This window comes from Pimephales promelas, chromosome 6 (assembly GCF_988280905.1).
Source record: "Pimephales promelas chromosome 6, fPimPro1.hap1.1, whole genome shotgun sequence".
NCBI classification, from domain to species: Eukaryota; Metazoa; Chordata; class Actinopteri; order Cypriniformes; family Leuciscidae; genus Pimephales; species Pimephales promelas.
Window position 1 is genome coordinate 23,792,420 of NC_142774.1, and position 27,592 is coordinate 23,820,011.

At 37.2% G+C, this 27,592-nt stretch overlaps 1 protein-coding gene across 5 annotated transcripts in view; it reads left to right on the forward strand.

Annotated features, from left to right (window-relative positions):
• The window catches only part of LOC120495298 (MSL complex subunit 3), a 101,338-nt gene that overhangs the window by 72,141 nt on the left and 1,605 nt on the right, over window positions 1-27,592 (forward strand). For 4 of the 5 annotated variants that reach the window (XM_039694793.2, XM_039694817.2, XM_039694809.2 and 1 more), the window contains 4 exons: window positions 37-93; window positions 13,323-13,435; window positions 25,519-25,618; window positions 25,705-25,789. In XM_039694793.2, the coding sequence (XP_039550727.1) occupies window positions 37-93; window positions 13,323-13,435; window positions 25,519-25,618; window positions 25,705-25,789 (355 nt within the window). The remainder of the gene's footprint in view (window positions 1-36; window positions 94-13,322; window positions 13,436-25,518; window positions 25,619-25,704; window positions 25,790-27,592) is intronic. The other variant, XM_039694802.2, reaches the window with a different exon arrangement.

The following is a 27,592-nucleotide window of genomic DNA, read 5'->3' on the forward strand; positions in this document are numbered from 1 at the left end:
ACAAATTCTGACTCTACCATCTGAATGTCTCAACAGAAATCGAGACTCATCAGACCAGGCAACATTCTTCCAGTCTTCAACTGTCGAATTTTGGTGAGCTCTTGCAAATTGTAGCCTCTTTTTCCTATTTGTAGTGGAGATGAGTGGTACCCGGTGGGGTCTTCTGCCGTTGTAGTCCAACCTCCTCAAGGTTGAGCGTGTTGTGGCTTCACAAATGCTTTGCTGCATACCTCGGTTGTAACAAGTGGTTATTTCAGTCAAAGTTGCTCTTCTATCAGCTTTAATAGTCAGCCCATTCTCCTCTGACCTCTAGCATCAACAAGGCATCCTAGAAATGGTTGTGCATGAAAATCCTTGTAACTGAGTAGATTGTGAAATACTCAGACCGGCCCGTCTGGCACCAACCATGCCACGCTCAAAATTGCTTAAATCACCTTTCTTTCCCATTCTGACATTCAGTTTGGATTTCAGGAGATTGTCTTGACCAGGATCACACCCCTAAATGCATTAAAGCAACTGCCATGTGATTGGTTGATTAGATAATTGCATTAATGAGAAATTGAACAGGTGTTCCTAATAATCCTTTAGGTCATTGTGTTTGTGTATACATATATATATACTGTATATATACTGTGTATATATATATATATATATATATATATATATATATATTAGGGCTGTCAGTTTAACACGTTATTAACGGCGTTAACGCAAACCCATTTTAACGGCGTTAATTTTTTTATCGCGCTTTTTGTCCTATGCAAACTTCGGCATGCGTCCTGGTCCATTTTGGCGTCTCGCGCTCGTCATCCACTCAAAGCCGGCTCACAAGCCGAAACGTGTGTTTGCGGCGTGCCTGTTGTTTTGTTTATGGTCTAGCCATTGAAATGAACAGGTTTCAGAGCGCAGCGCGAGGACGTTTTGTGCCGCACACACTCGTTTCGGCTTGCGAGCCGGCCAAATAGTAACGTTACGTTTTGAGTGGATGACAAGCCCGAAATGGATGCCCTAAGAATCTGAATGGAAAGTTTAGTTTTAAAAAGTTGCCATATTGTCCCATTGACAAGACCAAGTGATCTGTGTGTTTTGTCGTTGTGAACTGAGCTATCATCATCGCAGCACGTCCAGTCTGAAACACCATTTGATGATGGCCAAGCTAACACACACACACAGATGATGCGATTTCTCCACCCCTCGTCAATATCAGGACCTCGTCACTATTTCTTTCACCCTTTTATTGATAGACAGTGTTACATTGTGTGAGAGATCATTTATATTAGTGTGAAATTGAGCACTATTCCAATGTTATTTTCAATAATAATAATAATAAAAAAACATTTGCACTAAACAAGCCAATCCACTTTTCCATGTTGATAAGCGCATTAAAATGAGAAAAAATAATGTAACAAAAAGAAATCAAAAGACATTTAGAATTGATAAAAATGTGTGAATAATCGCAAGTTAACTATGACATTAATGCGATTATTCGCGATTAAATATTTTAATCGTTTGACAGCACTTATATATATATATATAAGAATGTATAATTTTATTTTTTTCTACAAAATATTGCACTATTCCTTCAACAACATCAGTGCTGAAGCGGAACTATCAGAGCCTCTTCGGGTGATAGCGGGGAAATGCAGCATATGCAGCATTCTTTTTATGAAGAATGGTCAAGACAGGCAGGGTGAGTAATGGCAAACAGGGCAGAACAGTAAAAGCAGAGACAAACCAGGTTGACTGGCAAAGGGCCGAGGCAGGCAGCAAGAATCAGATGTATATTGTTCTCCTCAAGCTACTTTCTAATTTACAGTCATTAGCACTGACCAACAAGAAGTCAGATATTTTGGTTTGAATGTGAATGAATGTTTGAATGTTTGTTGGTTTGAATGTTTCAGGAGAATTTTCTCCCTCCCTCTCCCCCTGTCTCTGTGTCTGTGGGGGGTTTGGGGAATTTGTCTATGATTTTAATGTTGTTCGAGGTTTCAGGGGCTTATTGGACCCTTAACATGCTTCAAAACTCTTGAAACTTTGCACATAGGTCAGAGCCCACGGCCATCAGGGCCGGGCTGATTCTCGTACCTGGGCATGGCAGGGGGGCTCAACAGTACCCCCTTGAAAGGGGTCCCTACAACTTGGTCCATAGATCAAACACGCTTGCATAAATTAATATGAAACTCAGTACACATATAGATCTCATCATGCCGAACAACTTTCCCTCTGTCAAGATATTCCTGCCCAACAGGAAGTCTGCTATTATGGGTTGTTTGGAGAATGCTTGTTTTGGAATTTTAACTTCTTCAAGGCAATTAATTCAATTGCCAACAAACTCGGTCAGCTTGAGGTCAACTCGTTGAGAATGCTAAATTGTGGACGGTTTTTTGATATCTCGAACGGTTTGGCTGTGGCGAGGAAATTAATTTATGGCGAGAAAAGAGAAACACGAAGCGTTATAACTTCTGCATACATTAACTGATCTTGACGAAACTTCAGCAGTGTGTTCGTGGCAGTGATGCGTGGGTCAATGTATAAACCACCCACAACCGACCGACGTTTTCAACTACCCTTTACACTTTTAAAAGTAGTAAATGCTCATCGGAGCGTTATTGGGCCATAGACGTGTAACAACACAGCATCGCAAGAAGACGTATGCCTACACATAACAAAGGCAAAGCCAGCACTTTGGTCATCATCTTTCATTATTTCAGCAAATGTCTCCCACACTTTTACTCTTTCTATTTGTGTATTTGCGGAGCTTCCATTCCCCAGCTCTTTCCATTCACCTTTTCTCTTGCCGCCTCCATCTCTCTGCAGTCTGTAGTGATCATAGACATGGCGTGAACGAATCGTTCTTTTGAACCGGCTCTTTTTAGTGAACCGGTCGAACCAGTACACTAAATCGAACTGAATCGTTCGAAACAGTTCGCGTCTTGCGTCAGTGCTGATCCACAAGTTACTAAAGTTAGTCACTTTCAGACATGCCTGACAGTCCCTCCGAATCGAAATAAATCAATATCCTGAATTATATTTTACTCCAGTAACTGTTCACTGAACCGAGACATGTTGGTGCCACTGTTGAGAGAAGTGATAAGCACGAGCAGCTGATACTGCGCATAGATACTGCGTAGCCTACTACCGAACGCACAGGGACAGCGGTTCTCGAATCACTAGCATAGAACCGAGAACTGTTTAGGCTGTGCTTGTGTTATCTTCATGCCAGTTATTCAGCTAATAATGTGTAGGGCTGTATATTTCATCAAAAATTGTGTCTAGTAATATATTAATACAAAGGTTTAATTGGCATCTTGGCATCAACGACCCGACCGGCCGCGACCCGAATATCATTAAAAACATTTTTGGATGACCCGTAACTGCGGGTAACCGCAGGCACCCGCTCATTTCGTATCAACCCGCTCATCATTGGTTCGTGGAAAGAGGCCGAACAGATGGGTGTAACTATTGTGAGTCAAAGTTATAGTGCCACCAAGTGGCAGCAGGAATTGTCACTTTCTAAATGCTTTGAAATCACCCTCTTACTTTACCCGATTTACTTCAAACTTCATCTGTATAATGTAAACACACGCCAGATGCAGACCTGTGAAAGCATTATTTAATATCTAAGATAATGTTGCCATAGCAATGCATCAAACTTTAATATTCTTTTTTGATGATTTTGAGAATCTTAGCGGCTTTTGGGGCCCTTAACGTGCTTGAAAACTCTTGAAACTTTGCACACAGGTCAGATCCCACAGCCATCAGGGCCGGGCTGAAGCTGGTACACGGGCATGGCAGGGGGGCTTAACAGCGCCCCCTTGAACGGGGTCCCCAAAACTTGGTCCATAGATCAAACACGTTTGCATGAATTAATATGAAACTCAATGCACATATAGATCTCATGAAGCCGAATAACTTTCCCCTGGTCAAGTTTTACGCCAGGCCATCAGGAAGTCGGCTTTTTAGGGTTGTTTGGAAAACGCATGCAATGGAATTTAAAGTATTCCTCCTAGAGTATTGATTCAAATACCACGAAACTCGGTCAGCATGAAGTCAAGTCATTAAGGATAGAAATTCATGTTTTGGTATCTCGAACGGTTTTGCCGTGGCGAGGAAACGAAATTATGGCGAGAAACCTGAAACAGGAAGTGTATTATAACTTCAGCACACATGAACTGGTCTTGATGAAACTTCAGTGGTTTGTTCGCTGTAAGAGGCCGATCACATGGATGTGACTATTGTGAGTCAAAGTTATAGTGCCACCAACTGGTAGCAGGAGGTGTGTCACTTTCGCTTTTGACAAAAGTGGGGGCTGGGGGGATTAGGGGATTAGTTTTATCTACAGTAACAAAACTCGGTATGTGTATTGTACTCTTCAAGCCAAACAACTTTCTAATTTATAGTCATTAGCGACAGCCAACAGGAAGTCAGATATTTTGGTTTGAATGTGGTCATTCTCTCTCGGAGCCTACATCTCTGTGTTTGTGGCTGTCTGGGTGTGTGTGTGTGCGTGTGTGTGTGTTTGTAGGGGGAGGAGGAGGGGGGGGGGGGGGCTAGATTTACCATTTCGCTGCTGTGTGTTCTGCATTAAAAAATAAAATAAATGTCTTAAGCCTTGTATTTTTAAATAAGTTTTTGATATCAATATAGTACATTAAAACTTTTTTATCAGGTATGACTATTGTATTTATATATATAAATATGTTAGGTATGTGGCTGTGAGGATATTTTCTCACCGGTTAATCGAAGTGTGACACCAGTGGGGGCTTTTAAATCGCTAATATAAAAGTGAAAGTAAAGGCGTTTTTACACAAAATATTCCATCATCATCTTTTCAGTCAGCCCTTCACTCTCATGATTAATGAAATTTGACTCCTGTTGCTGATCTTTGCTGCAACTTTCATTCAGCTCACAATTTAGTAAACAAACACATTCAGGTATTAATTGTAGTGACTAAATGATTTTATTAAACACACACAAACACACGTCAAATTGACAGTGGGGGCAATGGTATATTTAAATCTGCATATTGTAATATCTGCAGTGCACCCCTAGCCTATTCTTATTAAATATATGCTGCATCTTTCATTTTTTATTTGTAAATTTGATCAATAAATTCAATCATTTAGAAAAATAAGACACTATAGGGCTGTTACCCTAGGTAAGGCTGATCAAATTAAATAGTTTACACTGAAAAATAACAATGCATTAAATAATGTTTTGAGATTGTTTTAAAATGGAGTCAATTAAAAATCGTTGTAAAGAACGATACTTTTAAACATAAACCTAAATTGCCATAAGGTGTCGCCAGGCGACCGTTTTAATGAACGAGTCATGGATTCATTCGTTCAAAATGCTGAAACATTCAGTAATGAGAAAACACATTGCTTTGAGATGCGCAATGGTTCGCTGTGATCTTTGTTTAACTATTTTCTCTGCTGAAACAGAAAAAAAGTCAATATTGCATCTAAAATCTATTTGGCTTGACTTGTGGGTGTGACTGTGTTTGTTACAGTGATAAGAGTTGCACCTTTTTAAAGTTTAAGGCGCATACAACCCATATATTTTTTATTTATTATTTGCTTTAAATTAAATTAAGATTGTATTTTTGGTAATTGAACCTGAATGAATTTAAAATGAATGTGCTATATTTCAGATCATATATTTGTTTTACTTAAAATTTGAACTAACATTAACTTTATTATCAGCTGAATTATAAATAATTTATTTCTGTATATAAATATTTATTTCTTTTCTTTGTTTTCTTTATTTGTATCTTTATTATTTTGTATACATTTTTGCTTCTTTTTAAAATTTAAAGATTGAAATCAAGCTTCTTTGTGTTGTGTGAAATCATAACAACAAAATTACCCCATTATATAAACCCAGTGAGTGAGCAAACATTTAGTTGAGATAAATATAATAATAAAATCAGAGGTGGAAAGAGTAATAAAATATTCTACTCAAGTAAAAGTAAAAAATTACCTGTCTAAAAATCTACTCAAGTAAAAGTAAAAAGTAGCTCATTTAAAATTTACTCAGAGTTACTTTTTTTAGCCGCGGGAGTGGGGGAATAACCCATGTGGGATTGTAATGGTATGAGATTTTCACAGTATGATAACTCTCAGAAAATATCACGGTTTACAGTAGTAATCAATTATTAAATAAATAAACTGTATAATTAAATTATGGTTGTTATTATTATCATCATCATCATCAGTTAAAAATGACAGTTAAATGACTGAAAACAGTTTTTTTTTGCTTTTATATGAAACCATATGTTTGGTTTGTTTATTAAAATTTCAATTAAACATGTCTAATCAATTAAACTTGATAATTGATAATGAATTAGATTAACAACTTAATTTTTACATTATTAATTAATTAATTTTTAATTAATTATTTCTTTATTAATTAATACATTATTAATTAATTATTAATTATTTTTTACATTAATAATTTATTAAAATGTTTAAGAATAGTATTGTCCTATGAAATGTATTTTATTCAGAAAATTATAGTTTCTTTTTATGGTTTGATCCAAATATATTATCAAAAACAGTGGTAACCAAATAAATTTAAACAATTGTCCTTGTATTTTTTGAGGAAGTGCTGCAAAAACGGATTTACTTAATTAAAACATGGACAAAAATATGTATTCCTTTAAATAAGAATTTATAGAATAGAATTACAATAGTAGTATATTTCTGTCCTAATTTCTCCTAGTAAAACCAAACTTTTATTTTGACGGGTTTTAGTGAAGACCAAAAATGTAAAAAAGTGTTTCAAAGTGTAGTTGACAATGGTTTTGTTTTTATCAAATAAAATTAAGAAAATGCTTATTAGGCATTCTCTCAGAGCAGCTCTGGAAATGTTCATGTATTCATATCCTCAAACAGTTTTTGAGATGCTGAAAACACCATGAACGTCACGCGTGCTTGAGTATGTAGTAGACAAAGCGGCGCAGCTCAGCAGAACAAATCTTACAAGGGTTATATATTTACATGCAGTATTTTTGTGCTTAAATATTCACAGATGTCGTGATTGGATTTATTGCACAGTTCACCATTCCATGTATTCATCCATTATTTTGTGTGTTTTACGTGACATCTGCGTTATGTAAATTCCATTTTCATGACTGGATTCCGGGATTCCCTCTGCATCACGTAAATCATTCAGCCTTAAATTTATAATCGGGACATAGCCTAAGTTAGCCTAAGCTAGGCGTCCTATCCTTTTGCAGCCACTTTGCGTCCATGATTTTTGCAAATTGGATATCTATCCTCGAGGACAAAACACACTTTTTTTCTACAAAGTAATTTCATACTGGACCTTTCTTGCGCGAGAATCATTGTTCTCCTGCCCTTCAACCGATGCCGTAGTTTCCAGGGTGTTATTTTTTTTATTTTTTTTCCCCTTTTATAATTTTTTTTTGTACTCATTAACGGATATGATTTCAAATGTAGCGAAGTAAAATACTTAAAACAAAACATACTTTAAAGTACAGATTTTAACAGTACTTAAAGTAGAAGTACACTCAAAAAAATATATGTATATAATATAAAATATAATATAAATATAAAATATAGCTGCAAGCAGCAATACGGGGCCAGGCCCTGGAAGGCACCGCAAGTAGAACAAATACATCAAGCTACAAGTACAGCAAGTACAGTAAGCACAGCAAGTACTGTAAGCATAGCAGAGCAGCAATTACAGCAGCACATCAAGTATTTAAGCACCAACAGCAGTGCAGAGCTGGAAGAACTAAAACAGCAGAAATTTAATGTACATGAAGAACAGATGGGTTCAGAAGTACTTATGTACAATGCTTGAACAATAGAGGAATCAACAGAATTTTTATACTCATCCAACATGGGGTTCAAACCCACTACCGGAATGGCTCAGGATTAGTAACACATTGTTTAGCAGACTGCGCCACTCTGAGAATGTGAAATAATAAACTGCAGAGGAGACTCATCAGTGTAAGAATGAGCACACAGAAGCAGGTTAACCAGATTATCATGCTAAGCTAAAGGCACCAAAAGCAGAACAAGTACATCAAGCTACAAGTACAGCAAGCACAGCATCACTTCAATTACAGTAGAGCCGCAAGAACTGTAAGCCCTGTAGTGCAGCAAGCATTTAAGCACCAACAGCAGTGCAGAGCCGGAAGGAAAAAAAAAAGGCAGAAATTGAATGTGCATGAAGAATAGATAGGTTCAAAAGTAGAGATAAGATGAAATCTAAATGAACAGTAGGTCTGAGGAGAACGAACACAGAATGAAGTTATAAAAAACACATTTATTTCTAGTCCAAGAGTAAGAAATATTAGTACAGCTCTTACATGGATAATAAAGGAGTTGAAAAGACAACTTTATACATATTTTAAATTTGACCCACACAGGACTCGAACCCACTACCTATGGGTTAGATGCATGTCACTCATCACGTTGCACCACTCATCAGACATGCATCTACACAGCTGCATAAATTCAATAGTTTTGAGAGAGAATCATGTCAAAATACAGAATTTTGAAGAAAATGCAGAGCATATTATATTTAAAAAGTTTGATTAAATCATCCAAAATTGTTCAGATTACTACTAATTACCATTACATGTGTGCAAATTTTCCTACTTGTTGTTCATATGGCTGCCACTGACAACCATTCTGGGTGAAGAAGAACAATTACTTTTACGTAAAAGCACTGCATGTTGTAAGTGACTGCTTCAGATGAGATCATTCTTAGGCACAATGCCTGGAAAAGATTCAACTTCCGCATCTTTTCCTGCCACAGTACTTCATGCGGTCTGAGCACGTGTCACACTGAGTGGCGAATCCACGACGCTAAGCATCGGGATTCGTGGCGTAACACGTTGAGCTAATCACTCATGTGTTCACCAGCCTGCTGAGGAGAGGTTTCAGTATGAGTATGAGTTCACAAAAAAGTTCCATGACTTAGCATGCCATGTTAACCAGATTAGCATGCTAAGCTAGCTTAATGCTAATTTAGCTTATGACGTGGTACATCCAATCCTGGCAAAATAGATATCCTCGGATTCGACATGATGCAAGGAATCGTTAGACATTATTAGGGGCTTGGCCCTTTAATTAAAGCTGCAAGCAGCCTTATGGGGCCAAGCCTTCAATGGTTCCTTGGCTCCAAAAAGTAGGTAAAAATAGTTTGCTTTCAAAACTTTAAAAGAAACTTTAGTAACCAAAGTATTCTTACTTCATAATTTCTTACATCACAGAAGAAATTAGTTCATCCAGCTGCTGAGGTTCAGTAGTTAAAAAGAAAATTAAAGCTGCAAGCAGCGATGGGCGGGCCCTCGCACCTGTAGCGCGTTGGGGTGTGAGGCGGCCGCGTTGCATATTCTGCGGCTCAGCCGGTGCAGCTCTGAAATTTTTCGCTGCTTCGTTAAATGTCACTTCCTGTTGCCACTAGGTGGCGCTATGACTGTGGTTGAATGTCGGCATGTAGATTTGTTCAGGGCAGGACTCTTGTCAAATGTGTAAAATTTCGTGCAGAAGTTACTACAACTTCCTGTTTCATGGCGAATCATCGACGCCACGGACACGCCCATTGACAAAAACACGCAGATAGCACAACTTTACATCGTCAATGCCTTTAGAAGGTACAGCAGAAATTTGAAGTTGATCCTACTAAATCCCTAGGAGGAGTTCGTTAAAGTACGGAGTGTATAAATCGTCCCAAATCGGTCGCCAAATTCAAAATGGCGGACTTCCTGTCGAGTTTAGGGTATGGGTTCTTGAGGCTTTTTTGTACGTCTGGTCATGGTAGATGTACCACATAAATTTCGTACATGTCGGTCAAACAAGCGGCGGGGGCTGCTTCGTTAAAGGTCACTTCCTGTTGCCAGCTGGTGGCGCTATGACTGTGGGTGAATGTCGGCATGTAGATTTGTTCAGGGCAGGACTCTTGTCAAATGTGTCAAATTTCGTGCAGATCTGGGCATTTACAGCCAAGTTACTACAACTTCCTGTTTCATGGCGAATCTTTGACGCCACGGACACGCCCATCGACAAAAACGCGCAGATAGCACAACTTTACATCGTCAATGCCTTTAGAAGGCACAGCAGAAATTTGAAGTCTATCCGACTAAATCCCTAGGAGGAGTTCGTTAAAGTACGGAGTGTGTAAATCGTCCAAAAATGGCCGCCAAATTCAAAATGGCGGACTTCCTGTCGAGTTTATGGTATGGGTTCTTGAGGCTTTTTTGTGCGTCTTGATATGATACACGTCCCCACCAAATTTCGTGCATGTACGTTGAACGTGGACGAGGGGCTAATTTTTTCCAATTTTCTAGGTGGCGCTAGCGTGCCATTTTGCCACGCCCATCCGCGAATCCCACAAAATACGAAATTTTTCACCAGTCCTGACATGCGTGCCAAATTTGGTGAGTTTTTGAGCATGTTGCGGCCCCGAAAATGGCGCTTTGCAGAAAAAAGAAAAAAGAAAAAAGAAAAAAAAAAATAATCCTAACAGTTTCAATAGGGTCCTCGCACTGTTAGTGCTCGGGCCCTAATGAAAAGAAAAAACTCAAAATTAAGACTTTGTATATAAATGAAACACACGTTATATTTAATAAGAATAAATAATAGTACAATGCTTATCAATATGATAAAGGAATTGAAATGACAACTTAACACAATTTAAAAGTTGTCCCACATGTGGCTCAAACCCACTGTCTTTGGGTCAGAAGCCTGACAATCATCTCATTGCACCCCTGTGAAGTTGTGTTTTTGCCAAGATGCAAAAGGCCGTTTGCCCTGTTTGGATACATGATTTATGAAGTTGGCTTATGAGAGCCAGCTTACTGAAATCCTTTTTAAACTACTACTTTTTCTTCTTAAAAAAAAAAAAAAAAATCTGACTCCCTACAAAGGCTAAGAGCAGTATCAGCAAACCGCCAATCTGAGAAAAACAGCTTTTTGTGTTTTTCTTACACCAAAATATAAGCATCCAATTAAATTTAACAAAAAGGGTACAATTAGATGGATCAAAGGGAGGTCAATATTAAACATTTCAGTCAGGCAAAATTTGATGGGCTATACTGTGCTTTGCCTTTGCATTACTGCATATACTTACATGGCCATACAATAACATATAGCAGTAAGTGTAGCAAGTGATCATAATCACAAAACAAAAAACAAACTAACAAAAAAACATCCGTTATTAGGTTCATATATTTTAATTTTACCTCAAAACTGCTGTTTTTTATGTTTTATCATTAACGTATTGCTTTTATTTGAGTTTGGATAGGTCTTCACATGTAATTACCAACAGTTTAAATTTAATCATTCAGGGAATCAATATATCAATAAATGCAATATGAGCTTGTTAGGAAACAGCAGCTACTGAACTTTTAATGCATATTTTAATTGGAGTTAAGTCACTGTAAAAAAAAAAAAAACATTCGTTGTAGTTACACTAACTTGGCAGACGTGAAGTCACTTTCAAAACACATTTTCATGTCACACTAATAATAATATATTAATCAAAACAATGGGAACAACAAATTCATCATGTCAAAAAAATTACATACGATACAATATACCAGGGCTGAAACTATTTTTGCATCGATCATAGTGATCAAGTTTTGATTTAAAGGGATACTCCACTTTTTTTGGAAATAGGCTCATTTTATAACTCCCCCAGAGTTAAAGTGTTGAGTTTTACTGTTTTTGAATCGATTCAGCCAATTTTTTTTTTGATATTTAGAAGAATATCAGGAACCTAACAGTTTCTGGTCTCATTGACTTCCATAGTAGGTAAAAAAAAAAAACTATGGAAGTCAATGAGACCAGAAACTGTTTGGTTACTGATATTCTTTACCGGAAAATGTCATCTGAACAAGTAACTAACATCCACATTTGTTCTGGTTCTGACATTGCAGTAAATCGTGCTGATTAAATCTAACAATCGCTTATCATATCACATAAAACCGTGAAAATTATACTTTGTTCTCAAATTGTTAATGTTAACAACATCAGCATTGCTTGACTACTTATGTCGTTCCGATATGTATCCTTGTTTTCGCTCCGAAGTCCAAACAAAGTCTTTTGCATTTTACAGCGGGTGAATCTTTAGTTATCACTGGTGATTGTCATTTGAACCTTTCTGAATCCATCATAAAATTGATCAGATAATTATATCAAGTGCTGTGAGAAAAGGTTATAAATCTCTCCCTCCAACATCCTCACTCGCAATATTGCATACTTGCCGAGACTCCTTCTTTATGTGTACAGATGTGACGTAATGCAGAAATCACGGAAATCCACCAGTACCACTGGAATTAAACATTATTACAAGCTTACCATTTTGAATCTAGTTAAGGCAAGCAGATAGTTTTGAACACTGACTGGTTATGTATTTTCTCAAATTTATATTGGATAATTTTTAACCCAAAAAAGCTACGGACTGCAGCTTTAAAAGTTGCGTTTTCAGTTGAATTTGGGGAAACCACTTGAAACATTTGTTGTGTTGAGATTGAAATGACTTTTGAATGATTTGTTCATTCCAAACAGCTGAAAGTCTGTAAATTTTGCCAATAAACCTGATTGGCAATGGGTGTCGAATAAATTTGATTACAAAGACACTGTAACAAAGACACTTTATATTTCATCACATTTCAGTCGATTTCATTCATCTCTATCATCAGCATTGGCAATTTGTGAAAAGCCAAAATAGTCAATATGTACATGTTTATGTAAAAAAAAAAAAAACCCGCTACGCTCTTTTTCTGAGGTGAATTCTGAATTCTGAGGTGAAGTAAATAAATCTGATGAAAGTTGTATGCATTTTATCGAGTAGATGTGGCCGTTGATGTAGATGTGGCCGTTTGCATTGATCTCCTCAGATCATTACTGCATGAATAGTGCGCTCTGTCAGTAGGTGTATTCAAATTAGCGGATAATTAGACTACAAAATGAGACATAACGACTGACATTTCTTTCTCTTTCCATTCAGATTACATAAACCGAGAATATTTGTTTTCGTTTTGAATTGGATATTTTAAATGTAATTTACTAAATGTTTTTAGATATATTGATTATGTCTGTGTGACAAGTATTCACTGAGTTTTGTTTAATTTTTGTGATCCAGAAAAAAGTTTATGGAGACAGAGATGTCAGAAATTACACCCTTTTTTTTTTTTACAAAAGCACAATGTTTGGTAATTAGACCCTTTTCAGTTTCGAATGATATATCGCTTTTATACAGTAAAAGTATGGTATTTGGTGCCCACAATGCAATGCATATGTTTTTTAAACCTTAAAATTGCATGTTTCTCTACTATACAGGGACTCCTGTTCACAGTGGCTCCTCCTCTCCTTTACCATTGACACCGAACAAGGATTACACTGGAGGGCTTTTCTCAGGGCTGGAATCCCAGAGGAACTACGAACTAAATGAAGTGAGTCCTAAACAGTAAAGCAAGACCCTCAAGTCTTGCTTTACTGTCAATAGTAAAAAGACCTTATTAGACTTAAAATCTGATTTAAAATCTGAATCTGACAAACACATATTGCATTTGAATATAATATATATATATATATATATATATATATATATATATGTCAAATGTAATGAATGTGTTTATAACAAATTATAGGAAAATAACAATTGTATTCATAGATTTTTTTATTTATTTTTTTACGTGTTTAACCTCTAAGAAGTTTATAATTTCCATAAAATACTAATCTGACAGATATATTTGAAGTTATAAGTTAAATAATAAGTTGTTATTATTGCAATGTAAGTCTAATTGTATATTAGAGATGATATTATAGATTGACTTTTAATACCCCATACAGATACTGAATACTTGTTTATATGTCCTTGTTTTGTATAGGTTGCATATGTATTTGTTTTGAAACTAGGCATTTAATTATAATTTTACTGATCTCATTGATTTTTACATATAGCTATCATAACAAAAGTTAATAAAGTGTGTGGTAAGTGCCTTGTGATTGGCAAGTATTGCATCACAACTATGTATCAATTTATTACACTGATTAAAATGTTGCAATGGTAATTGTGCTCCCACAAAAGGAACCACATGTTCAGATATTTGATGCCTGCATTTACAGTTTTTTTTATTCGCTTTGGTACTATTTTCACAAGTAAGGTGTACATTTTCAAAACTCTTAGTACAAAAATCCAAACTGATCACACTTGTAACGCAGCTAATCATTCTTTCAAAACCTGATGTAATGCTTTCAGTCAGTTGCACATGTTTTCAGTCCACATAATAATTATTTCAAACACAAGATTATTGTAATATGTAATGAGAACATTTGGTTTAATCACTGAAACACAACAATATGATCTTCTTTCAGTTTAGTACTTTTAACAATCAGTTCATCCAACAGCAAACAATGCAAGATACATGTTTCAAATCGGCCTTAGAAGTGCTGAAATGAATATGCTACAGTACTATAAAAGACAGATTACACAGTTTTACTGTAACATTAGGCAATACACTTACAGTACCCAACATTTACATAATCTATAATTTCCAAATATCCATCATATATGTAGGCCTAATCAAATGAAGGATCAATGAAGACATCCTTTACAATCATTTAGGCAAATTATAGTTTTTATTTTTCAGATATAATTGTAATATAGGTATACTTTCTATAATGAAATGTAACTAAAGAAGAACAAAACATAACATTTAGTGCACACATTACAGTACATAGTGGCCAATTGTGGTCAGACTGTGAAAAAAATTGTGAAAAAAAAATAGCTATAACGAGTATTCATCATGTGTGGTTACTGGTTACATGTAATTTAAATATTCATACAAACACACATTTCTGTAGTTATCAAAATCCATATACTGTATATTGCTGAAATGAAAATCTATAGGTTTACCAAATGATTAATTGATTAACCATTAAGATCTGTTGGATTAAATAATAGACAAAAGTATTAAACTGAACAAAAAGAGATGCAAATCAAAAGTTTGATAGTAAGAGCTTTATGAAAGGCAGTTACTGTGAATGAAACAATAATGTAGATGAAACACTTCTTTTTGTGTTGTGAAAAGGATACTTTGTGATTGTGTGAATTGTACTTACACAGTTGAAAACATGATGAAATGTTTGAAAAAAGTGCACTTTTGATGATCTGTTGTGATATTAGCACTAAGAGTTTTGAAAATGTACACCTTACTTGTGAAAATAGTACCAAAGCGAATAAAAAAAACTTTAACAGAGGGGAGTCACTAAATCGCCAAAACAGCAGCACTGCAAACTCCTAAGATAGTTGACATCTGTTGAGTAGAATATTGGATTTTGTTCACCTAAAAATGAAAAATTCCTGATAATTTACTCACCCTAATGCCATCCAATATGTTCATGTCTTTCTTACTTCAGTTGGAAAAGAATTTAAGCATTTTGAGGAAAACATTTCAGGATTTTTCTCCACAATGGACTTTAATGGTAACCAAATTGTTGAAGTCCAAATCAATGCAGTTTCAAAGGGTTTTGAATAATAAAATAATAATAATAATAATACATTTTATTTGTAATGCGCTTTTCTCAAACCCAAAGCGCTAAAAGTGAAGCACTTTGAAGCACTTGAAGTGCTTTAAAGGGCTCTGAATGATCCCAGCTGAGGAATAGGGTTTTATCTAGCGAAATGATTGGTCATTTTCACAAAATAAATAATAATGTATATACTTTTTAACAATTGTTCGTCTTGTGCTGGTCTGCCTGTACATAATGGTCTGTAATGGCCAGGCATTATGTAATCACGTTGGAAAGGTCACGCTGGACGTAGGCTGAAGTACTACGAAGTACTACGATCGTTCAAATCTGATTGTATGTTGAATTACATATTTGTGTTTTTGTGTCAGTTTGTTGTTTAACCCTTTTGCTGCATTACATTTTTTACGCTGTTGAGTGCATTAATGACTAAAAATGTTCACACATTAAACATTGCCTAAATGATTCTATATTATTATCTTCCACTTTTACCAAGTTAAATCTTTTAACCAGCATCAGTCCTCATCATAACCACCAAATATTTATTTGATTTCAGGATTTTAACCCTTTAATTACCAGTTTTGGTGGCGATACCATCAATTTGTATAAGAGGAAAAAACACAAAAAATGTATTATTTTCCATTCACTAAAGGCAACGGGAAAACTTTAGATTTGGATTATCACAGTCTTGAAAATGTCAAAGATTAGCAGCAACATTATGTTTGATGCATTTAAAGATTTTGTGTTATGTCAGAATTTTTTAAAAAAAATCCCACTTAGCGTGTTAATGACCAAAAATGGTCACATATTAAACACTGCCTAAATTATTATATATATTATTATTATTATTTTCCACTTTTACTGAGTTAAATCTTTTAACCAGCATCAGTCCTCATAATAACTACCAAATATTTATTTAATTTCAGGATTTTAAATACATTTAAAAAAAATGTAATTATTTTCCATACACTAAATGCAAAGTAAAACCCTTGGCTTTGAATTATCACAGTCTTGAATATACCAAAGATTAGCAGCAACATTATTTTTGGTGCATTTTTATTTTTTTGTGCTATGTCAGATTTAAAAAAAAAAAAAAAATCACACAGCGCAAGTACAAATTTGGTCCTATTTGAACCCATTAAAATATCCATTTTTGAACTGTCATAACAGGGCACCCGTGGGTCTTAAAAGCATGGAAAAAGTCTTAAATTTGGTCATCTCAATTGAAGGCCTTAAAAGCCTTGAATTTGGTAAACAAAGTCTTGGATTTCGTTACAAAGGTATTATATTTGTTTGCCTTTAAGTTAAATTAAGTTCATACCATAACAAAATTAACTGTAGTAGACTAAATCAAAATTAATGCAGCGTTGAGTGCACCTTGCGCTCCACTTCATAGCAGAAAGCATGTGGCACGCACCCGTTACTATGGTTACTAGGCAAGTGAGGTGCAGAACAAGATGATAGTAGCCAAGCGTAGTTTGTCGTCTGAAATGGGAAAGTGTCAGTTTAATCCGCTGTGGCCACAAATGCCAGAATTCAATAATTTAAATGGCAAATCAGAGTGTTTCTGTTAAAAGAACATGTTTTCTACCGTGTCTTTTCAATAGTAGCCTATCTGGATTACAGCCATGCACGCGCGCTCTCTACATTGAAGCACAAGTGATCTGAAAACACAGACAAGCTGTAGTTCAGTGATCTTCATTTGAGACTTTATACTTAAAGGTGCAAAACGCAAGTATCTGAGTTTTTGCAGAACTACGCCCCCTCTGGTGACAAGAGAAACTGCAACCAGAGGTGTGCGCGCTCATGGAACACACACACACACACACGCACATTTGCATGAGCTGTTCATAACCAAAGGAGCATCAGCCGCACACTGTGCGGCACACATCTTTTGTTACAGTCATAATGAGGTAATACAGTTATAAATCTGCAAGTCATTTAAAATATATATGAAAGGAAAGGCATTTGAGTAAATTACACATTTATGTGTGTGTGTGTGTGTGTGTGAGGGGAAAACGGGGGTAATTAGTAGAAATCTTCGGGGGGGTTTGTGTTTTATGTGCTTACTGTATCCACTTATGATTGTATTATTGTGGAAACACGTTCATGAACAATATAAGTTATTACTTAGGTAACGCTTCCTTTTACAGTACAGTACTTACAGTATACTTACAGTGTACTTACCTAGAAAGTACTGACTAATATAAGGTAAGTACATGGAACAGGGGTAGGTTTAGGGGTAGGTTCAGGGTTAAGGCCATTGCACACCGAGCACGAAATATTCGTATGCGTATTTTCGTGTTCGTCAGCTTAAAAATTCGTCACGCATAGAAACCTTGCACACCGAGTCCGTTGCGTATTTCTTAAACCTTTGCGGGAAAAAACGCAAAAATACCAAATGGATTCGTCAAGCAGTGAGGATGATTTTTGCCCTCTCTCTTATTGAAAAGGGAAGAAAGAGAAAATATTGCGTCCATCCAATCCTGAAATTGCGCCGAGAGGAAGGAGAGTTCCTTATCAAGGAGTTGCGAATTTATCCTGAGCGATTCAAAAGTATTACCTCAGAATGTCAGTGGGACAGTTCAATGCTTTGCTAGCGATTCTGGAGCCACATATTAAAAACAAGACCACCAATTTCCGTGAACCAATCGATTCTGAACGGAGACTGGCAGTGTGTCTGAAATGGACCAGGTATGGACACACACACGGACATACACACACCCGCGCGCGGCCCGGTGGAAGCGCTGGGCAGACAGAACAGCTAGGCTGTTATTGTGTATTGTGCCCAAATAATACATTAGTTATCGAATAGGCTGCTCAATCACACCTTATTCGATCCTAAATTTCAATCTGATTGAAAGGGGAGGTTTATTAATTTCATAATTCAATATAGAGAAGAGAACATAAACACTTGATCGAATTGAAAACCGAAACTGAAAGCACGGCGCATATGTGCAATGATTTGAGGACGAGCTCCCCCTGGCCCTGAATTGTCAAAAGACCTCTCAAAATGCTGGCTCTGGATGCGAAAAACGCAGAAAATCGAACCCGATCCGATTAATTTTATGACGGACGAAAGTTTCGGAGGCGGTGTGCAAGCGTGATTGACATAACGTGAGGTCGAATTTTTTTTTTAACGTGCGAAAATTTCGGATGCGAATTTCGGACTCGGTGTGCAATGGCCTTTAGTACTAGTTATTACCCAGTAATTGTAGTTACTAAAATAAGTACATAGTATTTACATGGGTAACTGGACTGTAAAAGGAAGCGTTACCATTACTTTTTATAGGACCCGTTTAAGCCCTAGAGCAGACCGCCCGGAGATCTCTCCTTTTGTTGAAAGCTTCCCGATGTTGACTCTCATCTTATTCCGATGCCTGGCCTTGCACAGACAGAAGTTGTATTTTCTTTGTCTCGTGGAGTTTGCCTTGGGGTTTGGAATGAACTACAAGACAGTTTCTTTGGGGCTGATTACACCTGGCCGCTTAATACGTTTTCTCAGATCGGATAGCTATCTAATTTATCAAAACGATTCCATTACACCTGCTCACATAAATGTGTTTTTGCAAAACGGATATTAAGCTGATCTTCAATTTCCGTGCTATAGAAGATTTAATGAAGTGCACGTCACCGAAAGCAACAGATATGAGCTGCATTTTATTAATCATCGGCTGATTTCAAAATCAGCAAAGACAGAAATAAGAGAGAGCGGCAACAGCCCTGGTAAGATCATTTAATTTCTTTACTTTTATTGAAAATTGGAGTGTTAAGCGTCTGCTACTTACTTTCACTTTGATTTGCGATAGATTGCGGCGCGCTGGCTTGATGAATAGGCTCCCAGCTGCTCATCTGAGGTGATGCACGTCATCATATATGACTAAAATAACATGACATATAGCCTATTGTCATAAGTTGTGATGCTGGCAGAAGAAGGTAGACAAGGCAAATGCTCCAATGCAAACCCTTTACTAATTATACTCTGAAACAAGATATAAACATAAACAGAAACATATCTTCAAAGCACCTGGCATAAACATTGACCTACAAGGACTGAACAAACAGAGAGAACTAAATACAGATACAAATGAACACTAACGAGATGAAAACAGGTGACACAGATGATAATGACGCTGAACAGGTGGATGATTGAGGGAGTGAGATCAGGTGTGGAAACAAGAGGATCTTGGGTAGTGTAGTGAAGACTAAGACAGACAGGTGCAGACGTAGACTGTGACACCTATAGCCTGGTTTCAACAACCAGATGCATTTACACTTGTCCAGTTTCATCTGGAATGCGGCCCAGACCACCTCCTCAAGTGGTTTGAGCGATCGGATCCAAATCTGTCTCGAATGCGTTTCAGAGGGCAACCTGGTCTTTTCACGATCGAATAGCGAAAACGCATGAAGTGACCAGGTGTAAACAGCCCCTTTGAATCCATCTTCTACTTTTTTGGAAAGTTGACTAAAGTTGTGTCGCTCAAGTTGTCTTCTCTGATATGGAGAACGGTGGCGAATACACAAATCTGCCAGTCAGTAATAGCCAGACGAGCGTGAACGCGCATGACGTCACGCCCAGTCTCAAATTCGAGCCTGAATCCCTCTTATTTAGGTTACTGTACAGGATTATAGAGGCGATCGCAGTGATCAAAGAAGGGCTCATTCAGCCCATCAGGCGATTGTTTAAAGGGTTAGTTCACCCAAAAATGAAAATTAAGTCAATAATTACTCACCCCCATGCTGTACCAACCCCGTAAGACCTTCGTTCATCTTCGGAACACAAATAAAGATATTTTTGATTGAATCTGAGAGCTGGATCACTTTTCCATAGACAGCCTGAGGGACTGCCTCTTGACGGCCCAGAAAGTCATTAAAAGAAAAGGTTTAAATATTCCATGTGCCTACAGTGGCTCAACTATAACTTTATCAAGCGACGAGACTACTTTTTGTGCGAAAAAACAAACGTAAATAACGACTTTATTCGACTTTCCATTACTTCCTTATGGGCGCATGCGCGAGAACTGAGACGAGACCGTTCTTCTTCGACTACTTTTTGTTACCGGCTGCTCACCGCTTAGGAGTTTTACCGCCCCCTACCGTATAAGATGACGTACTGATATAGCCGGAGGCGCAAAACGTTCTGTTTACAAGCAGTACGTCATCTTATACGGTAGGGGGCGGTAAAATTCCTAAGCGGTGAGCAGCCGGTAACAAAAAGTAGTCGAAGAAGAACGGTCTCGTCTCAGTTCTCGCGCATGCGCCCATAAGGAAGTAATGGAAAGTCGAATAAAGTCGTTATTTAAGTTTTTTTTTCGCACAAAAAGTAGTCTCGTCGCTTGATAAAATTATAGTTGAGCCACTGTAGGCACATGGAATATTTAAACCTTTTCTTTTAATGACTTTCTGGGCCGTCAAGAGGCAGTCCCTCAGGCTGTCTATGGAAAAGTGATCCAGCCCTCAGATTCAATCAAAAATATCTTTATTTGTGTTCCGAAGATGAACGAAGGTCTTACGGGGTTGGTACAGCATGAGGGTGAGTAATTAATGACTTAATTTTCATTTTTGGGTGAACTAACCCTTTAAGCATGTATGGGTTAGAAAACGGCTATTTTTAACATGAAATGTTGCTCAATGCACCTTTAAATTGAAGTGTTATTCAGTCGGTCTGTGTTCTGGCACGAGGCGCTTGCGCTGTTTGTGTGACTAAATCTGCGAACAAAATGCAGGCTGTGTTTTAATATTGATGCAATGTTTCTCGAATGGAATATCCACACAATTTCAAATGTGACATTGATTTTATACAACAGTTTAAAAATAAAAAAGTAGCATAAGCGATTTACTACATTTAAAACAGTCAGGCTTATTACTCTATTTCGCAACGAAATCTGTGGATTTGAACGAATCGTGAGATTCAGTAAATGACTCTTACTCACTCATAAAGACAGTGAGTTACGCCACCTACTGGCGATTTTAATATAATATTTTATACATTTTTTTTTAACATTGCCTATTTATTGAACATTCTTTTAAGGCTTTTTTTTTTTTCAAATGTATTATAATGGTAAAAAACGAAATGAAAAAAAATATTAAAGTGGGCAAATATTGTCCCTTAATGGAAAAGGTGCAATGTCAATTTCTCATAAGCTGAATTGAACTCATCTTTCATCTTTCATCTTTCAGATTAGAATGTTGCCGCTTGTTCATAACACACTCCATACTGCCCCTAGTGGAAACCAGGAAAATAACGTGCATTTCCGCCCGTAGGGAATACATAGCCTATGTAGTGACTAGGGATGTCCCGATACCACTTTTTCACTTCCGATACCGATACCGATGCCGCACCTTTGGGTTTTGCCGATACCGATATTAGTCCGATATTTTTTTTTTCGTGGTCCGACGTGCCGTATACGGCCCACAGGGTGGTTTATAGGTTTAACTTTGTGAAAGACAAAACAAAACAAACACAAAAGTAAACATAATACATATCTTTGGAAAGCTGAGAAACTCGTGATTCGAACGACGTAACAATCAACACAGCGGGCACAATCTGTCTCTTTGTCAGACCACCAACAGCCAAAACAAACCAACACAAACTGGAAGAAACTCACCAATTAGCCATCTGTTAGTCCACATTCCATCAAAAATGGTTTGATTTCACTGTAAAGCGTCCATACAATCCAATTTGAAGAAGTTTTTAGTCCAAAACAATTGTATATATGAATAAACATCCATGGAATGTAAATAGTAGCATTTCGCGTTAGCCGACAGCGCTATCACAACTTCAACGCACTAATGCTACGTTCACACCGGACGCGAATAGGGCGTCAGGCGCGAATGATTTCAATGTTAAGTCAATGCAAGAAAAATTCCTGCGGCGCGAATGAGGCGTGGAGCGCGGCGCGGAAGACGCGAATCAAGTTGGCGCGAATGGCGCGAATTGAGCGTTGTGCATTCACGCGTTTGACGCGAATTCGCATCATGCCGCCCGAGTTGAAAAATCTGAACTTTGGCGTGAATTCGCGCCGCGTTACCCAATCAGGAGCCTAGCTGCTTGCTCACGTGGTGAAGTGTCTGGATGCTTCAATAAATTATTTTGTTAATATGACTAAATGCATGGTGGGATTATGCACAACAAAGCAAATGTTTCATCACTTAAAACATTATTTCTATATGGAGACATGTTCATTTTGTATTGAATGTTATTCATTCCATATCTAGAAATAGTATTATGTTGTAAAGACAGCCAAGTCTCCCGGAAGTTCCGGGAGTCTCCCGCACATTGATAGCGTCTCCCTGATGCCCGCAAATTAGTTCAAATCTCCCGGAATCTAGAGCGAGACATACTGCGCGCATAACATACATAGCGCGCTATATATATATATCAACATATGTGCATACATTCGTGTCTGGACGTGAGAGAGAGAAAAAAATCACAGGACAGGTTAATAACTTTTGAAGGCTGGCTCTATTTATTATCAAAACAAAAATAAATGACAGCTAGATTAGATGGATGAGGGGCCGGGCGAGGGTGATCCTCGCTCAGATGCGGGACAACAGGTCATCAAACTGGGCGCGTGACAGGCGGAAGTACCGCTGACAGCGGCCGTCATCCAGCGCAGCTCCTGGAGCGAGCAAATGGTGAAACTCGCCAAACGGTTCGGCTCCGAAGGGTCCGGTGGACACAAATATACGGCGACGATGATCCCCACGCCGCTGTTCTGCTATCCAGAGTAAATACAGAGCGGTAACTCTCTTGATGAATGCTCGGTCGACATAAAAACAATGACCGCCAACGGATTTTGATTCTGACGCGCGTCACGCGCGTAAATTTCGCTTCAAACTATACGCGCGCCAGTTTCGCTCTCTCTTTGAGTGACAGTTTATCTATCCAGTTGCAATAGAGAATGAAATGACGCTATTTTCTGATAGCCAATGAATTTCTGAGAAGACTGAAATGCAGCTTTTGTGGAATCATCCGATTACATTAGAATCCGTGCGCAAAAGCGAGAGTGATTCTCTGCACGCGTGTGCTTAAACACAACAATCATCACGTGACAGGCTGCGCCGCTAAACTGGATATCGCTCATATTTTTTTCTCCCCTCCGATCTCCGATCTAGCGTTCTGGGCCGGTATCGGCGCGATACCGATGCCGTGGATCGGATCGGGACATCCCTAGTAGTGACGTCATATAGTGGAATTCACTATATAATGCAAATATAATGCTTTTGCTTCAAAATGAAAGGATGTTTGAACATAAATCATGATTCATGTATTAATGACGGCCTCAGATTTAAACAACGTTTTAATGGGTTTCAATGGGCCATTTTTGGTCATTATGGTGCTTTTTGCAAAATGGGATCACATTCTTTACATTTATCTAAAAAGTCAAAATTTTGCCAAATTACATACCATTTGCATTAAAACAGCCAAAATGGTCAAAGAAATTAAACTGCAAATGACCAAAAATGTCCCTAATGCAGCACAAAGGTTAAATTGGTCCTTTCATATGCATATCCTGGATATTTAAAACAATGGGGCGGTGCTTCCGCCTACGTCCAGCGTGACCTTTCCAACCTAATGCCTGGCGTGTCGCAGACCAGCACAAGACAAACAATTGTGGTTAAAAAGTATCTTCATTTTTTAAAAAATGACCGATCGTTTCGCTAGGTAAGACCCTATTCCTCAGGGATCGTGCAGAGCTCTTTGAAGCTCTCTTTCCCCTACGAGAGTTTTGTATGTTACTTTCTTGTCAGTAAAAAAAAGAGCCTTTTGAAGCACTTCAAAGCCGTTTGAAACTGCATTGATTTGGACTTCAACAATTTGGTTACCGTTGAAGTCAATTGTGTGGATTACCCTCCTGGGTAACACTTTATAATAACTGCACGCTATTAATCATGTGTTAAGCATGAGTAAACAGTTAATTCATCATTTATAAAGCATTAATAGATATTAATAAACAGTTTATAAATACAGCTATAAATGCTTTTTTTATTTATAAGCATATCTATAATGCGTTTAATAATTGTATTTTCCCCCTTTATTAATGATCAATTAAAAATTTCTAAATGAAGTATAACATTATTTACAAACCAGTTATTTAAGAGTTGTCAGTCATTCATAAGATCACTTAGAAAGTGTAAGTAAATGTAGTAAATACAGGTAGTTATAAAGCATTTAGTAGTGGTCAGTTAACTATTTTTTGAGCTCATCTAAAGTGAGGACTATTGATGCCTTGTAAAGCATTTATAAAGGAGATTTAAAGGCTGTTAAATATTTCTATGTTCTGTATCACTGTGTTGTGTTTGTTACATTTTACTGTTTAGAAGATTGATGCACCTTTATAAATGCTTTACAAGGCCTGAATAGTCCTCACTTTAGATAAGCTCACAAACATAGTTAACTGACCACTACTAAATGCTTTATAACTACCTGTATTAACCCTGAATTACAGCATAAATACATGTTAATAAAGCATTTATTAACACACTAAGTAACCATCACTACATGTCTGAATGATACGATGTATGAATGTACATTTAAATAGTTTATTAATCATTTACTTACACGCTCCAAGTAATCGTATGAACCACTGAAAACTCTTAAATAACTGGTTTATAAAAATGCAATTCTTCATTTAGAAATGATAAACTGATCATTAATAAAGGATGAAAGTACAATTATTAAACCAATTATAGATATGATTTTAAATCAAGAAGAAAGCATTTATAGCTGTATTTATAAACTGATTATTAATGTCTATTAATGCTTTATGAATGATGAATTAACTGTTTACTCATGCTTAACTAATGATTATTAGCGTGTAGTTATTATAAAGTGTTACCAAATCCGGTAATGTTTTCCTCAAAAGACATAATTTATTTTCCACTGAAAAAAGAAAGACATGAACATCTTGGATGGCATTGGGGTGAGTAAATTATCAGAAAATTTTCATTTTGAGGTGAAGTAATCCTTTGAATTGGCTCACCTCTATGTGGTCTTTAGGTTCTGAGCTGGAGGCTGACACCGGATAACTACCCTCAGAGCGACCAGCTTCCACCTCCCTCTTACCTCTATGGCTCTCAGCACCTGCTTCGGCTATTTGGTGAATATCAGCTTCTATCTTATGTTCAAAAGAGTTAAATTATTATTTTATTTATTTATTTATTTATTTATGCCTTTTTGTTTTAGTGAAACTTCCAGAAATCCTGAGGAAGATGCACATACCAGAAAAGAACCTGAGGGCACTAGTGAAACACTTTGAGCTTTTCCTAAGGTGCAGATTTTTTTTTTTTTGTTGTTGTTGTTGTTGACTTGCATGCACATGATTAACTTAAACGCACATGAATACATGAATACACAGACGCAGTCCCCGCTTTCTCTCTGCTCGTGTCTCCCTGCTGCCATCATGTAGTCTCTGATCCGATTTCCCCTCGGGAAATCCTTTCTTTCTTTTGTTTGTTCTGAAAGTTTCATTTTCTTTAAGTCCAACCTAATTCATCTCACCGGAGAGGAGATGAATTTAGCCGAACTATTTCCTTTGGTAACGTTACCCCAAAGACTTCTCAAAACCTATGTCAAACACGCGCACCGAGTGCCACGTGACACGCTCACAGAGAACATTAAGGGACATCCATTCAACATGCGGCCAGACAGGGCCGTGCAAGTATGCCGCGACATGGAGAGACCAAGAAACTTTGCAAGTATACCTCTCTATGAAGCTTCTAAGAAGCATTAAGATGTTTTTCCGTGTTGTTGCTCAGAAGGTTGACTGTCGAGGTGAATTGTACCAACGCTCTCTCTCTCTCTCTCTCTCTCTCTCCCTCTCTCCCTCTCTCTCTCACTTACTCGCTCTTACACGTATCTCCATTGTCCAAACGCCCCGCGTTGTCGTTCGTTTTTGTGTTATTCCTGTAACGTAGTAAATGCATAAGTAGTTCTGCCTTATTAAATTCATTATATTCATTTTGATTGACTGACTTGTCTGCTAATAATACCGGTCCCTGAAATGACTAGATCAAAGCTACGAGCTTTACAAATTAAAGATACCTTAAAGAGTATTTGTTTATAGAGCAGCAAAACTAATTCTTGTGGCCACAGAATTAATTTTCATAAACTCTATAAATTAATTGAGCTAATTAATTTTACCTGTTTTGTAAAATGTGGTCTGTGTAATTAATTGCTATCAACTTGTGATTAATTGCAAGGATACACATGCATGCATGCAGGTAAAAAGGACAAATCATCCCTTACCGGGATATTTATTAACATGTAAGACTGGTCTGATCCAAACCTGTATGAATAATTATCAATTATTTATTATGATATGCTTATTCCCCATGATCAGACCCGCCCCTGAGTCGTTACATTACAATCAGTGTTTTTTTTTTTTTTTACAAATTTGTTGAGTAATGATTCATGACTCACTCATACAGTCATTCAGACTTCACACAACAACAATGTTACCAAATATTAACTTAAAGGAGAACTCCGGCGAACAATGAACCTTTGGTCTAATAAAACATCGGTACATAGTCAACCGTTCTCTGAGATTTGTTTTCATGATAATCGAATGTAAAGAGTTTTATCTCTAAAAACTGTTTAGCGTATAATGCTAGTAATGGGGGCATTGACTAAGTAAAAAGAAATCGCTATTTTATACCACTAACAAGGCTCAAAATAGCCCCACACTAACACAGTAACATAATGAGGCTCCATACATGCAAAACGAAGCATTGAGAACTTTTTAAGTGTACAGACCGTTTAATAAGAAGATACTTTATGAAGACAGTTCACTTCGAGTATACAGACAGGAGCAATCTTAAAAAATAGTCTCGATAAGTCGATCCCCGAACGGCGCTCATACAGTTCAGAAGTTCGCTGAACTTCATATAGTTCAGATCACTCAGCACGACGTTCGTGGTTTGACTTATCGAGACTATTTTTTCACAATTCACAATTTTTGTCACTTCCACTCATCCATGCGAACCGGAATAATTTTGACCACATTTATCTGTACAGAGGTAAATGAAAGCGGAGGAGGAATCAGGGGAACAGACTAGTTGACACTTCAGGACTG